Below are 15,894 nucleotides of genomic sequence, written 5' to 3' on the forward strand. Positions count from 1 at the left end.
ATGAATATTCTAATGTTTTTTTTTTTTTTGGGGTCAGACAATGATTACCAAATTTCTCTCTCATATTTCTCCTCATAACCACTGAAAACTGTCAAAAAAATCAAACCAAAAGTCAAATTAATATGGACGGAAGTTAAAAGTGGTGGGTACAAAATGACTCATGACGAAATCTGGTGGGTACACGTACCCACCGTCCCCACCACCGAAATTGACGCCTATGGTAGTAGTGCAAAAGATCCGGGGCTTTAGCCCTGCATGTTGAGTCTTTTATTTTAACGGGGGTTTAACGGGGGCACCACCAATCATTTGTGCTTAGGGCACCCAAATGGCTAGCGCCGGCCCTGATGATGAACTCACATTAATGTGAGTGTTTTACTGGCAGTAGAAGGTCATGACGTTCTCTTGGTTTCCTCGAATGAGCAGGGCGGGACAGTGGATGCCGTAACTCAGCGCTTCCACCCAGGCCATATAGAGAGAACTGGGACAGTTGACATCAGGGACTGGAAGAGAACTGAAACACACACACACACACACACATTCTGTTTAGAGCTGTTATCAGGCATACATTGACTGGCAACGCTGGTCATATTAGTTAAGCGAGTTAAGAAGCATAAACTGGTTTTGCTTTCGTTCTCAAAGGCCCCAAATTATCCAAAAGTATGACCAATTGCTTGTAATGTCACTCATTTGTGAATCACTTTGGATTGATACATGAAAATGACATATCATATGGGATGGGTAAACTGCTCTAACTAGCAATACTCACATTACAACCAAAGCCGCTGGGATGGAGTTCTTCTTGATGATCTCGTTTAGTCTCACCGACCTCTCCACCTGAAAATAAAAGACAGTCAAATAGAGGGTCTGATGGATCATACTCGTGTTCAAAACGACCCAGACCAGCAAGCACACACACCTTGGGTTTTATGGCCTCCAGGTCTTTGTTGGAAACTTTCCATGGACACAGTCTCTTGAGTTCCTGTACGTCTCCTCCATCTTGTTCTTCACTCAGCATGAAGGGGGCGATGTTTTTCTCATACCGCTGCCAACTACAGAAACAGAGAGGAAGAAGATTTTTTACATACTGTACATTATTACAGCTCCTCTAATCCCAGTTTGTCTGAAACACGCTGATTTCTTCAAAGCCCCTCCTTCCGAAAAACTCAGAGTGCTCTGATTGGCCACCTGAACCATTAGGTTGTGATTGGATAAACACCTCAAGCATGCATCGGAAATGTAACAGGCCTCGCCATTATCACGAGCTTAAGCTTCCAAGGCTTCTATAGCATTTGTAAATGCATAGTTAAAATTAATGTCATTGATATTACCTTATCAGTTCAAGCCCCAGTCAGATTCTGAAAATGGGATGATCAAGCCAATCAATTGGTACCCACTTTGCAAGTTTAACCCCTCTGGTCTTTGCAAGTTTAACCCCTCTGGACTTTGCAAGTTTAACAGGCATCTCCATGGGAATGGGCGCGCTAACAAGGACGCTTAAGACTGCAGTGCCAGTTGCTAGTGCACCTCTTGAGAACAGGGGAGTGAGGATTACTCTCACAGCTCTTACTGGCCTATGTTACACTCACCCCCTAAACCTCACTCCCATCCGTGTCATGGCACCATTGTAACCCCTCCGGTCCTACTCACCCCGCTCCAAGTCGGACTCGAACCAGCGTCTCCAGCATGGGAAGCAGGTGCGCTAATAACAAGGACGCTTAAGACTGCAGTGCCAGTTGCTATTGCACTTCTTGAGATCAGGGGAGTGAGGATTACTCTCTCAGGTCTTACTGGCCTCCGTTACACAAGCACGACTTGAGCAGAACGTTTCACAGTGGTAACTAGTCTAAAGTTTATAGCCGGCATTGTACTTTCCCTGGTTCAGGAAGCTGTCCTCTGTAAAATGCACTGTGCACAAGAAAACATTTGAGTTGTACAGCTCAGGTAAGGCTTTATAAACAAATCTGAAACTCTTATTGACCTCTGAAAGCAAAAGCAGTTTCCAACACACAGCGCCTCCGTGACATGACGACAACACTTCGTTCAATTCACAGAAACCTTGCCTTTTTGCACTCATTATGCTAATATTTCACATTGTGACATGGGCTTTTGAGGAAGAGATATCTGGACTTCGATCGAAGCATTTTAGACAGGTCTGGATAAGTGTTCTCTGTTAGATAGAATAAATTGCTTTGTGGGAGACTATGAGCTTTGTAGATTACTTTAGACTCACTTCCTGCTCAGCTACTGTTCGGACGCTCTTGCTTACTGCTCCGCGCTTTGCTCTATCGCTTTTACATTTTATCTCCTATATTTTATATTTTATTTCCTTTTATCACCTAATTTTAACTTCAGCAAACAGCACAGTGCTCAGACAACAAAGTTTGGATTACTACAAAAACGCAGAATTCTTTTACCCGACCAGCTTACATTCCGGGAAAGGAAAACACAACTGCCTACATTCATACGGATAAGAGAAAATGCCTCTTCAGATTCAAGAATCTACTTGCTGCACTAACTGCCACAGACTTTTACAAAGGATTGCAGTTCTCGAAACAAAGTTACTTATGGGACCACCAAACCAGACGGAGCACACAACAGAGCTTCGTCATGGACACCCTCAACATACCGGTGAGTCCCATGAAACTAGTGCTCCTCGACAGGTAGAGAAACAAGCCGATCGACTTACTAATCGATGGCACGAACAGGGAGCTAGACCCAAAGGCACTCGAGACACCAGATTGTCACGAGCATCACATATTGCCGCAGTAGCATCCTCTACCCCAGATACAGCTCTGACAAGGATTGCAAACATTGGTCTTCTACCACCACCTATACATCTTGAGAACAGATTTGAAGTACTAATGAATGCAAATGAGGAATCCCCAAATGTGATGAATGTGATCGAACACAGACTGAATGGGCCAGTAGCTAACACTGATGCTAACTGGCGCTCAAGGTCGAGCAGACAGCGGCACTCAGCTCTGATTTACATTTACATTTATTCATTTAACTGACGCTTTTATCCAAAGCGACTTACAATTGCTATATATGTCAGAGGTCGCACGCCTCTGGAGCAACTAGGGGTTAACTTGCTCAGGGACACATTGGTGTCTCACAGTGGATTCGAACCCGAGTCTCTCACACCAAAGGCATGTGTCTTATCCATTGCACCACACCACCAGTCCTGATAGTGGGGGACTCCATAATTAGAAACATTAGCGGCAGGGATACAACTACATGCTGCCTTCCACAAGCAACAACTTCTGATATAAACAGGGAACTTCAGAACATTCTGATGAAACATAAGACTGCAAATCGACTCATCATACATGTGGGGAAGAATGATATTCATAAAGAGCAGTCAGAACTCCTTAAGAAGGATTTTAATGAACTTTTTGAAACACTTAAAAGACTGAAAGTTCAAACATTCATCAGTGGACCTCTCCCAGCAAGAGGAACAAACAGGTTTTCACGGTTGCTTGGGCTAAATACATGGCTGCAAAAAACCTGCAATATAAAAGAAGTAAACTTCATTGACAATTTCAATCTTTTCTGGAGTCAGAGACAACTTTTTCATCGGGATGGCCATCACCCAAACAAACTTGGTTCAAGAGTGTTAAAGGACAACTTCTACTTCTCTCTCAATCATCCTTCTGCAGTTTGTGCCAATCCACTCAATCTGAACGGCACACACACACATGGACACAGTATGAATGACCACGGGACTTCACTTCAGCAGCAAAATGGACATGCGGTTGACATATCACACAAGGACAATGATAACACCACTCCGCCACAACAACCTCTGCTCACGGACACAATCTCAGCTGAGCCCTGCCCACAAAAAAACATATCAGAACTGCTTGAAGATTCAACACCCAAGGACGACTTCCTGGAAATCAGCCAGGGAAGCCAGGACAGCATATCACAACCTCCTATAACACCAAAGCAACAGCCCCTTTCACCAGACACGCTATCCCTCTCTCCAGCATCGCCACTACTGTGTTTCTCACAGAAAATGGAAGAACTGGTATATGCTGGAACCAGACTATCCCACTCTTTTGCAAGCCCCCAGATACCAACCAAAAAACGACAGGCACCATTACCACCCACACCAAAGCCTGCGGGCCCAGCTCGCCCTCCCCCTTCTGTGAGAGCTCTTCGGCCTCTACCACAACGCCAGGGCCCACACCCTCCTCCATCTGCTCGAGGTGAACCAAAAACAACTGATACCAGCTCTCAGTGATGTGTTTTGGGTCCCCGCTCTGATAACAGTAACTTTCTCAAATGTTTACAGAACAAGCGGGAACCCAGTGTGCCTGTATCTTTCTCTATTGCTGTTCTATTACAAGATAGAAAATCTAAGGCCTTCGATAGCCGTGCAGCAAACCTAACTAATCTGGTGCCTATTACACGTCAAAGTAAGATTGATGTGGGGACAAAAAGTAAGACTGTTAAGTTAGCACTTTTAAACATTCGTTCACTTAAAAATAAATCACTTCTTGTCAACGATTTAATAACCACAAACAACCTGGATTTTATGCTTCTAAATGAAACCTGGCTAGAAGACAGCTACAGTGCAACAGTCCTCAATGAAGCAGCCCCCCCTAACTTTACTTTTATGAGTGTCTTCAGAGCTGTTAAGAGAGGTGGGGGTCTAGCTGCTCTTTTTAAAGATATCTATCAATGTAAGCAAATATCATTTGGGAATTACCCTTCTTTCGAATATCTGGGTATTGTGTTGAAAGGTGCTCCACGCATTTTACTTATCATTATTTACAGGCCTCCAAAATACTCTCCAGCCTTCACTGAGGACTTTACAGTACTGTTATCAACAATTACCTCAGAGTTTGACTGTTTTGCCATTGCTGGAGATTTTAACATCCACATAGATAGTGCAGAGAATAATATGGCGAAAGAAATCAAAAGTGTTTTAAAAACTTTTGATCTGACTCAGCATATACATGGACCCACACACAATCGTGGACACACTCTAGATTTACTTATCAGTAAGGGTCTAAACATTTCATCGATTGTTATTAAGGATGTAGCACTGTCTGATCATTTCTGTATTTTCTTTGATATATTGATCTCTCCTGCCACTGAAGCTAGATCTGTGTCTGTCAAGAAGAGATGCTTAAATGAGAACACTAGTGTACTATTTATGAAGGCTATATCCTTAACACCAAGCATATCTGCAGACTCTGTTGATTTTCTCCTTGATTCTTTTAACTCAAAAGTTAAAGGTATAATTGATGATATTGCTCCTGTTAAAGTCAGGAAGAAGAGTGGCAGACAAAAAGCACCTTGGAGAAACTCAACAACAGTGCAAAATATGAAAAGACAATGCAGAAAAGCAGAGCGCATGTGGTGGAAGACAAAACTTGTAGTCCATTATAACATCTACAAAGACAGCCTTCATGCTTTCAATATGGAACTAGGCAAAGCTAGACAGACTTTCTTCTCAAATATTATAAACAGCAATTTAAACAACACACGGACTCTTTTTGCTACTGTAGAGAGACTGACAAACCCTCCAAGCCAGATTCCCAGTGAAATGCTCTCAGAGAACAAGTGCAGTGAGTTTGCTTCTTTCTTCTCTGAGAAAATCAATAATATCAGAAAGGTGATCAGCACATCCTTGAGTTGCACTGAGGTAAGACAGATCAAACCACCCGAGAAAGTAGTTACAGTACTATGTCTGATTTCAAAGAAATTGATGGCAAAATTTTGGAAGAAACCGTACAGCACCTTAAAACATCAACTTGCGCTCTTGACACACTCCCCACATAATTTTTCAAAAGTGTCTTAAACAGTTTAGAAGCAGATCTCCTAGAAGTGGTAAATGTCTCACTTCGCTCTGGGAGTTTTCCAAACTCCCTGAAAACTGCAGTTGTCAAGCCCCTCCTGAAAAAGAGCAATCTGGATAAGACCATATTAAGCAACTATAGGCCGATCTCAAATCTTCCTTTCATAGGCAAGATCATTGAAAAAGTTGTCTTCAATCAGCTGAACAAATTCTTGAGCTTGAATGGATCCTTTGACAATTTTCAATCTGGTTTCCGACCGCACCACAGCACAGAGACAGCGCTCATAAAGATAATAAATGATATTCGCTTAAATACTGATTCAGGCAAATTATCAGTGCTGGTACTACTTGACCTTAGTGCTGCATTTGACACTGTCGATCATAGCATACTTCTTGACAGGCTGGAAAACTGGGTGGGGCTTACTGGGATAGTCCTAAAATGGTTCAGGTCATACTTAGATGGGAGAGGTTATTATGTGAGTATAGGTGACCATAAGTCTGAGTGGACATCCATGACATGCGGAGTCCCTCAAGGCTCAATTCTTGCACCACTCCTGTTCAACCTTTATATGCTGCCAATGAGCCAAATAATGAGAAAGAACCAAATTGCTTACCACAGCTATGCAGACGACACACAGCTCTACTTAGCCCTATCGCCTAACGATTACAGCCCCATTGAATCCCTGTGCCAATGCATTGACGAAGTCAACAGTTGGATGTGTCAAAACTTTCTTCAGTTAAACAAAGACAAAACTGAAGTCATTGCGTTCGGAAACAAAGATGAAGTTCTCAAGGTGAACGCATACCTTCACTCTAGGGGTCAAACAACTAAACATCAAGTCAGGAATCTTGGTGTGACACTAGAGTCAGACCTTAGTTTCAGTAGTCATGCCAAAGCAATAACTAAATCAGCATACTATCATCTGAAAAATATTGCAAGAATTAGATGCTTTGTTTCCAGACAAGACTTAGAGAAACTTGTTCATGCTTTCGTCACCAGCAGGGTGGATTATTGTAATGGACTCCTCACTGGCCTTCCCAAAAATACCATAAGACAGTTGCAGCTCATACAGAACGCTGCCGCCAGGATTCTGATCAGAACTAGAAAATATGAACATGAATATGAATATGAATTTTAAAGTATTATTACTGGTATATAAATCATTCAATGGCCTAGGACCTCAATACATTGCAGATATGCTCACTGAATATAAACCCAACAGATCACTCAGATCACTAGGATCATATCAGCTAGAAATACCAAGAGTTCACTCTAAGCATGGCGAGTCCGCCCTTAGCTATTATGCCAGCCGCAGCTGGAACCAGCTTCCAGAGGAGATCAGACGTGCTCCTACTGTAGTCACATTCAAATCCAGACTCAAAACACATCTGTTTAGCTATGCATTTACTGAATGAGCACTGTGCCACTGTTCGTCCGACTGTTTGTACTGTATTTTATTTTATTTTTCTAAACTGTTTTAATTATTCTTATTTCTTTTATTCTTTTAATTTCTTCTATGTAAAGAACTTTGAATTGCCATTGTGTATGAAATGTGCTATATAAATAAACTTGCCTTGCCTTGCCTAGTAGATTATATACAAACATAAACAGATACATTACACACTACAGGAAAAGGAAAACATTAAAAATAATAATTTGACCATTTACCAAACAGTGCTCAGAAGTGGTAAGTAGGATGTTTCCGATAGCACATTAAGGCAGCATTCCTACAAACCTGCAAGTTTTTGTCCATGTTTATTTGTGAACATTTCTCACTTTTTAGGCAGAGGAGCTTTATCCACGTCTGTTATCACGACAATGTCCTCGAACTCCAGCCGGAATGTCTTCAACAGCATTTTCATGCTGGAATGAGAACAACTGTTTAAAGAACCACTGTTTCTGCATGTCAAAATTAGTAACAGATGATGATGATGATATACCGATCACTCACTCTTTACGGTCTTCCTTCATGGTCTCCTGGTCTCCTAAGATAAACACTCTGATTTTGCACTTTTTCCAGCGGTTTCTTCTGGTCAACAAATACGGCACTAAAAGAGTTAGACCTGAAAGAGAGCAACAGCATTCATAATAAGAAAATGGGAGTGCAAACAGATTGTGCTGGAGGTTTATCAGACCCCCTTGAGCTTTACCAAGACCAAAACCATGGTTGTCTACCAACCCAGACTGAACCAGTTTGGAACTTCATGCCATGATTTTTTTTCCCACAGTGAGTTTAAGTAGCATTCATGCAGTCGTATCTCACCTCCATCATCAGAGATCCAGTAGATGTCAATAGTCTTCCTGCCCTGTTTCATCTGAAACACCGACCTGACTTGATCGTTCGAGCCATCATCAGAAATATCTGGATGGGGAGTCAAAAAAAAAAACAGGTGAGACATGCATAAAAAACATTTACATCACACCAGCCAAAGCATGATTAAGAAAATGTTAGTGCACCCTGTCTACAATGCTGTTAGTGCACCCTGTCTAGTTCTCTTACGAGAGTTCTCTCGTACTGCGTTTTATCAAAACGCTACGGGAAAAGTCTCTTTTCACGAAACACTGAAGCAAAAAATTATCCTTTAATTTTCATATATGTAAAACGCGTTGCGGCAGCAGCAGTCAGCTATGGCGAGACGGCTTGCTCGCTCATTGGCTGCTCTGCGGCAACTGCTTAAGCCTATCGAGCGAGGCCTGAGATGACGTCAGGCCAATGAGGGCGCTTCGCGCCGTCCTCGCCACTTCCCGCCGAAACGGGCGTGGCTTACCTCTATAAAAGGAGCTCGAGAAGGCTGATTCACTTGATTTTAATCTCTTCAGCGAAGCGCACGCATCGCTGGATCACGGAAGCAAGCGTCGTTCGAAGCAAGCACTTCAGCGGGACGAGCCCTCGAAGCCGCTGGCCAACGCCGCCTTCTACAGCCGTACCTGCTGCGCTTTCCGACGCCTATATCCTTTATTGCTATATTGCTCTGTTTTCTGTGTGTGTGTGTGTTCGCTGCAACACTCACCCCTAAAAGAGCTGCGTCTTTTTCAAGACGCCTTCTCATGCAGCGCTCGCGCTCGCTCTGAGCCAATTGCCTACGGTGACTCTGAGGACTCGCCAGGCATCCTTTCCGAGGCTGCCCTTCCTGGAAGCGGACGGCGGGATTAGTTTTTCTTTACGTTACAAGAAAAGCTACCCTGCCTCTGCACGCGTCATTCACCGGCGAAGGAGAAAAGAGTGTTCTTAGTCCCACCGTTGGTCGGTCTGACCTCTTTTCTCTCACATTTCTCAGTTCCCTGTTCGGCGACTGGAAATATTATTGCAGCAAGTGAGTCTGTTACACGCTTGCCTGCCAGCAAACGCCGAAGAATACATGTTGACGCCGCTTTCAAAGCCTGTATCCCCCTGTGGCTCAGTGGTGGAATTATAGGTTCTCCCGCGGGGAGACCGGGGTTCGGATCCCGGTCTGGCGGCATATATATTTATGCCGCCAATGCTTTGCTCTGTAAGTCCCCTGAAGGCGACTGCAGAGATGCATTTTGCAGCCAGCGAGCGCGTAGTACCCGCTTGCCTGCAACCGAACACCGTTTCTACGGTTCCCGCGCGTCACTGGCGAAAGAGAATGGAGTGTTTTCAGCCCCGCTGAATCTGGGCGATTTCCACTCTTCTCACATTCTGGCATTTTGCAGGCGTTCTGAAAATGCAAATCACTCTGTCTGTTCCCCGAGAGGCAACTGCAGACGTGTTTTTTGCTGCCCACGAGCACGTGGTACAGGCCTGCAAGCAAACGCCAGTGTGGATAATACCCGCGCTGACTTTGTCTATGTATCTTCACTGTGGTCCAGTGGTAGATTCTTAGACTTGCGCGCGGCCGATCGGAGGTTCGAACCCCAGGCTGGCCGGCAGAAAATATTTATGCCGCCGAATGCAAATCACTCTGTTTGTTCCCCGAGAGGCAACTGCAGACGTGTTTTTTGCTGGCCACGAGCACGTGGTATATATGCCTGCAAGCAAACGCCAGTGTGGATAATACTCGCGCTGACTTTGTCTATGTATCTTCACTGTGGTCCAGTGGTAGATTCTTAGACTTGCGCGCGGGCGATCGGAGGTTCGAACCCCAGGCCGGCCGACAGAAAATATTTATGCCGCCGAATGCAAATCACTCTGTTTGTTCCCCGAGAGGCAACTGCAGACGTGTTTTTTGCTGGCCACGAGCACGTGGTATATATGCCTGCAAGCAAACGCCAGTGTGGATAATACTCGCGCTGACTTTGTCTATGTATCTTCACTGTGGTCCAGTGGTAGATTCTTAGACTTGCGCGCGGGCGATCGGAGGTTCGAACCCCAGGCCGGCCGACAGAAAATATTTATGCCGCCGAATGCAAATCACTCTGTTTGTTCCCCGAGTGGCAACTGCAGACGTGTTTTTTGCTGCCCACAAGCACGTGGTACATGCCTGACAAGCAAACGCCAGTGCGGATAATACTCGCGCTGACTTTGTCAATGTATCTTCACTGTGGTCCAGTGGTAGATTCTTAGACTTGCGCGCGGGGGATCGGAGGTTCGAATCCCAGGCCGGCCGACAGAAAATATTTATGCCGCCGAATGCAAATCACTCTGTTTGTTCCCCGAGAGGCAACTGCTGACGTGTTTTTGCTGCCCACGAGCACGGCCGATGATGCTATATGTGTAGAGAAGATGCCCACTGCTAGTGCCCATCCCTACACACTAGCACAGCCCTTCACACAGGGCCCGCGCTCATATATTCGACTCGGGTCGATCACGCACGCAACATAGTGAACGTGCCCACTGCCTAGTGCCCACAAACACTATGTTCTGCATGCCTTGTGGTTTCTGTAAAGACGAAACCTGTGTGCATTCACTCTGCTCAGACAGACAGTGCACTCATTGCAGTAACTGTGCCCGCTCTCCCGCGCCCACACTTACTCACGGTACTTCTGGTGTCCCGGCCACGGCCGATGGTGCTATAAATGTAGTGTCGATGCCCACTTCTCAGTGCCCATCCCTACACACAAGCACAGCCCTGCACTTAGGGCTCGCGCAAATAAAATCGACTCAGGTCGATTGCGCTCCCCACATAGTAAAAGTGCCCACTACTCAGTGCCCACGAACACTATGTCTATCAGATCACAGGCTCTCTGTAAAAACGAGACCTGTGAGCGCGCGCGCTGCTTACACAAGCAGCGCGCCCCAAGCAGTAAATGTGCCCGCTCACAGCCCACATCTACTCGCACACATGAGTCCCATGGGACTCGCGCAGCCCCCCCTCACTCAGCCAAACACTGTTGTAAGGTCAAGGGCGAGCGCTCCGCCCGCTGTATTAAGCGCGCCCCCCGCCTCAAATGCCGCAGGCATAACGCCTATGTTTGTGAGCCCCATAGCACCTCTGTCGCACGGCGAACAGAGCGCGCTCTGTATCCGGCCCTTAGCCAACCATGCAGATGCATGGGCAGCGCTTCCAGGGGTTTCGGACTGGGTCTTAGGCATTATAAAGAGAGGCTTCTCGCTACAGTTTTGTCGACGCCCTCCGCGCTTCACAGCGCGCGTCGAAAATTCGGTTCCGCTGAATGTAGCACACCTACTTCGCGCCGAAATATCAAAACTGATAAGCAAAGGGGCGATAGAGCTTGTTCCCCGAGTTCAAAGCGAACAGGGGATATACAGCAGATACTTTCTAGTCCCCAAAAAGGACGGCGGTATCAGACCCATTCTGGATCTCAGACGACTGAACAGAGTATTAGTGAAACGCCGTTTCAAAATGCTCGCAACCAGCAAAATTCTCGCGCATGTTCGCCGAGAAGACTGGTTCATGTCGATAGATCTGAAGGACGCGTATTTTCAAATACAGATAGCGTCACATCACAGGCGATTCTTGAGATTCGCCTTCGAGGGTCAGACATACCAGTATACAGTCCTGCCATTCGGCTTGTCCCTAGCACCCCGTACATTTACGAAATGCATGGACGCAGCGCTCGCTCCTCTCAGACTCAGAGGCATGCGAGTGCTGAACTATTTGGACGACTGGTTGATCCTAGCTCAATCACGATCACAGCTCGTGGAGCACAGAACCATTTTACTCGATCACCTCGAGAATCTTGGTATCACGGTCATTTGGGCGAAGAGTTCACTGAACCCCAGCCAAACGATTTTGTTTCTGGGCGTCGTTCTGGACTCACAGTCTATGACAGCGCGGCTGTCACCACAGCGCGTGTTGATCATTCAGCGCGCGGCGAGGTCTTTCCGCCGCGGCGCTGTCACCCCGCTCAGGAAGTTTCAAAAGATGCTGGGTCTCATGGCTTCAGCATCGTCAGTTCTCCGGCTGGGCTTGCTCCGCATGCGCCCGCTGCAGTTCTGGTTGAAAACGCGGGTACCGCGCAGAGCGTGGGCGACCGGTCGATTACGCCTCAAGGTCGATCAGAGCTGCGTTTCAGCCCTGGCGCCTTGGACGGCGGACGACTGGTACCAATCAGGTGTAAGCCTGGGGACTTCCTCGAGAGTGAGGATGGTGTCGACAGACGCATCCACCTCGGGATGGGGAGCTCTGCTCGAGGGCAGACCGTTCTTCGGCCTGTGGTCGGAACGAGAAAAGCTCCTACACATAAACTGCCTAGAAATGCTGGCAGTGCACAACGCGATGACGCGTTTTTTGTCCCCGCATCAAGGACGAACACGTCATAGTCCGTTCGGACAACATGGCTGTGGTGTCCTACATAAATCGCCAGGGCGGTCTGAAATCCATATCCCTGTACAGGCTGGCGAAACGCCTCCTACTATGGGTTCAGCACAACTTACGCTCGCTGAGAGCAGTGCATGTACCTGGGCTTCAGAATGTGGGCCCAGACAGACTGTCCAGGAACAATGTTCCCCCGGGCGAATGGTCTCTACACCCACAAACAGTCCGGCTGTTGTGGGAGAGATTCGGCAGAGCGGAGGTGGACCTTTTCGCGTCCCGCGAAAACGCGCTCTGCCCCGCGTTCTTTTCAAAGACCGACAGCGCGCTGTCCCGGAGGTGGCCGCGCTGCCCGTTATACGCTTTTCCCCCCGTCTCCCTCCTGCCACAGGTGCTGGAACGGGTCAGGGAAACGAAATGCCCAGTCCTGCTTGTAGCTCCGTTCTGGGAGAACCAGACATGGTTCCCAGTTCTGATGCAGTTGGCAGATATCGCTCCATGGCCACTGCCGTTGAGGAGAAATCTCCTCTCGCAGGCCGGGGGCTCGATTTGGCACCCACACCCGGAACTGTGGTCCCTTCATGTGTGGGTGCTCAACGGATACCCTTTGGTCTCACAGAGGGAGTCGTGAATACCATCACTCAGGCTAGAGCACCGTCGACACGGCGGCTTTATGCTTCGAAGTGGTCGGTTTTCTCCGGCTGGTGTACAGCTCGGAGCATTTCACCCCTCGAATGTGAGGTAACGGAGGTTCTCTCCTTCCTACAAGAGCTGTTGGATAAGGGCAGATCCCCTTCCACGCTCAAAGTGTATGTGGCGGCTATTTCAGCGTTCTTTGGTTCAACGCTGGGTCAGTCGCTGGGAAGGAATGATTTAGTCATCCGCTTCCTCAGGGGAGCTAGGAGACTGAATCCGCCCAGACCTCCTTCAGTTCCTTTGTGGGACCTTTCTACGGTCCTAGCGGCCATGAAAGGTGCCCCTTTCGAGCCTATCCAGTCTATTAGCCTCAAACATTTGTCTTTCAAAACAGTGTTTTTGATGGCTCTCGCTTCAGTGAAGCGCATAGGCGACCTGCACGCGCTCTCTGTGAGCCCGGCATGCTTGGAGTTTGGTCCTAATGACTCTAAAGTCATACTCAAACCTAAGCATGGCTATGTGCCGAAATCCCTCAACACGCCTTTTCGGGCTCAGATTATATCCCTGGCTGCCCTGCCGGCATCGAGTGAGGAAGGGGACTCGAGTTTTCTTTGCCCTGTTAGGGCTTTAAGAGCTTATATGTCCCGCTCTGCTGTCTTCAGACAGACAGAGCAGCTCTTTGTCTCGTTCAGCGGACGTTCCAAAGGAATGGCTGTTTCGAAACAAAGTCTATCCAGATGGATAGTTGACGCCATAGCGCTAGCTTATACTGTCAAGGGCATTCCATGCCCGTTGGGAGTCAGAGCGCACTCTACGAGAAGCGTTGCTTCTTCGTGGGCTTGGTCCAGCGGGATTTCCCTACAGGATATATGTACGGCGGCAGGCTGGGCCTCTCCGTCTACATTTATCAGGTTTTATAACCTAGAGGTTCCCGCCTTACAGGCTAAGCTTTTGTCGGTGTAATCTGTTCAGCCGTCTAGTCAGACCACTGAAACCCATGCGCAATGCGCTACCGACTATCTTGGGCAGAACTGTGTAAGACCCACATTTCCCGCATTAGTTCAGGTTCCCTACCCTGTCTATGTGATGTTATACTTGCGTCTGTGGACATGTCTATTCTACGACGCTACAGTATAGGGAATTAAGGCTCCCACCCTTATTCCCTGACTCTGTGTGAGTCAATCTGGTGATTATGCACTGTGTGCCTGAAATAGCTTCCGGTGATCAGTGTTTTTATCCCAGCACGCACGGCGTTTTGCAAGGGGTTCCCGTAGCGTTTTGATAAAACGCAGTACGAGAGAACTCTCGTAAGAGAACGTACTCGGTTACTAACGTAACCTCGGTTCTCTCTAGAAGAGGGAACGAGTACTGCGTTCTCTGCCGTGCGTACGGTTCACTCTGGTTCGCTTCGGCGATCAAAATCAAGTGAATCAGCCTTCTCGAGCTCCTTTTATAGAGGTAAGCCACGCCCGTTTCGGCGGGAAGTGGCGAGGACGGCGCGAAGCGCCCTCATTGGCCTGACGTCATCTCAGGCCTCGCTCGATAGGCTTAAGCAGTTGCCGCAGAGCAGCCAATGAGCGAGCAAGCCGTCTCGCCATAGCTGACTGCTGCTGCCGCAACGCGTTTTACATATATGAAAATTAAAGGATAATTTTTTGCTTCAGTGTTTCGTGAAAAGAGACTTTTCCCGTAGCGTTTTGATAAAACGCAGTACTCGTTCCCTCTTCTAGAGAGAACCGAGGTTACGTTAGTAACCGAGTACGTTTTGCTGATTATACTGTAACATGACTGCTCTGATTGACTGACTGGGTGATGACATCAGAATTTCAATTGAAAATAAATGTAAAACAATCTCTGTTAGTTTAGAATGTTTGACATTCCTGTTTCCATGGCGATGCATCAATCTTGTCATGTGACATTTCACAGTCACAATGGCGCTGTATGACTAATTGGTTTTATTTAACTTTCTGGGCAAGTAAATGTATTTTGTGTTTGAAACTGCTTAACCGTGAATATTTTTAGTTAATTGGCAAGTTATGATGGACGATGAGCTCTGCCATGTTTGTTTGCGCTGTGGCGCAGTCAGAGAGTCTGACTCTGTCGGATTTACAAGAAAATACGTCCACTTTTCTCTAAAGGGGTGGTATAATGCCCTTTTCACAAAATTAATTTATGATGTCCCCAGAGTGTGTATGTGAAGTTTTAACTCAAAATACACCACATATATTTTTATATAGCATGTTAAAGTTGTCACTTTTTGAGGGTGAGCAAACCGGAGGAAAACCTTTTATGTTCAAACCGGAGTCAGATGATGGAAGAACCCTGGAGGAAGCTTGTGTAGTCCCTACCAGCCATTTGTTGTAGTCCTTAAAAAGCAATTTCTTTAAAAGCAAATATATCCCTTTGCTTTGAACTTTGAGCATTGTAACTTTGCAGATGTTGTTTATGCTCAAACAGCGACATTACACATTAACTAGAGTTAGAAAAGTGAAATCTTAATCAACCACCCCTTTAAAAACATAACAGTTAGCTGAGAGAAGGATACAGTAAACCTTATAGTGACCTTTGGTTTGTCTAAAACATGCAGTCAGATTTTATTTGAACTGTTATTTTCTTGCTTCCATTGGCATCAGTGTGAATTTTTTACAAACTATCAATATTTTTCTACTACCTCTGCGTATTTAATTGTCTGAAACATAAAGTAATTCATTAGAGTGGAACTGTTTTGATTGGTCGACTGGATGTCAATGTCCACTGTTCTGATTGGCTGA

General features: G+C 46.4%; 1 protein-coding gene across 1 annotated transcript in view; it reads right to left on the minus strand.

Moving 5' to 3' along the window:
• Positions 1-372: 372 nt before the first annotated feature.
• Positions 373-15,894, minus strand: part of LOC308686964 (solute carrier family 12 member 3-like) — a gene marked incomplete at both ends in the record, with an annotated part of 48,457 nt that continues 32,935 nt past the window's right edge. Inside the window, 6 exons of the mRNA XM_081359100.1 lie at positions 373-511; positions 767-834; positions 917-1,049; positions 7,587-7,673; positions 7,762-7,873; positions 8,074-8,172. Of these exons, the coding sequence (XP_081215226.1) occupies positions 373-511; positions 767-834; positions 917-1,049; positions 7,587-7,673; positions 7,762-7,873; positions 8,074-8,172 (638 nt within the window). The remainder of the gene's footprint in view (positions 512-766; positions 835-916; positions 1,050-7,586; positions 7,674-7,761; positions 7,874-8,073; positions 8,173-15,894) is intronic.

This window comes from Scardinius erythrophthalmus (genome assembly GCF_964197995.2).
Source record: "Scardinius erythrophthalmus genome assembly, chromosome: 2".
Classification (NCBI taxonomy): domain Eukaryota; kingdom Metazoa; phylum Chordata; class Actinopteri; order Cypriniformes; family Leuciscidae; genus Scardinius; species Scardinius erythrophthalmus.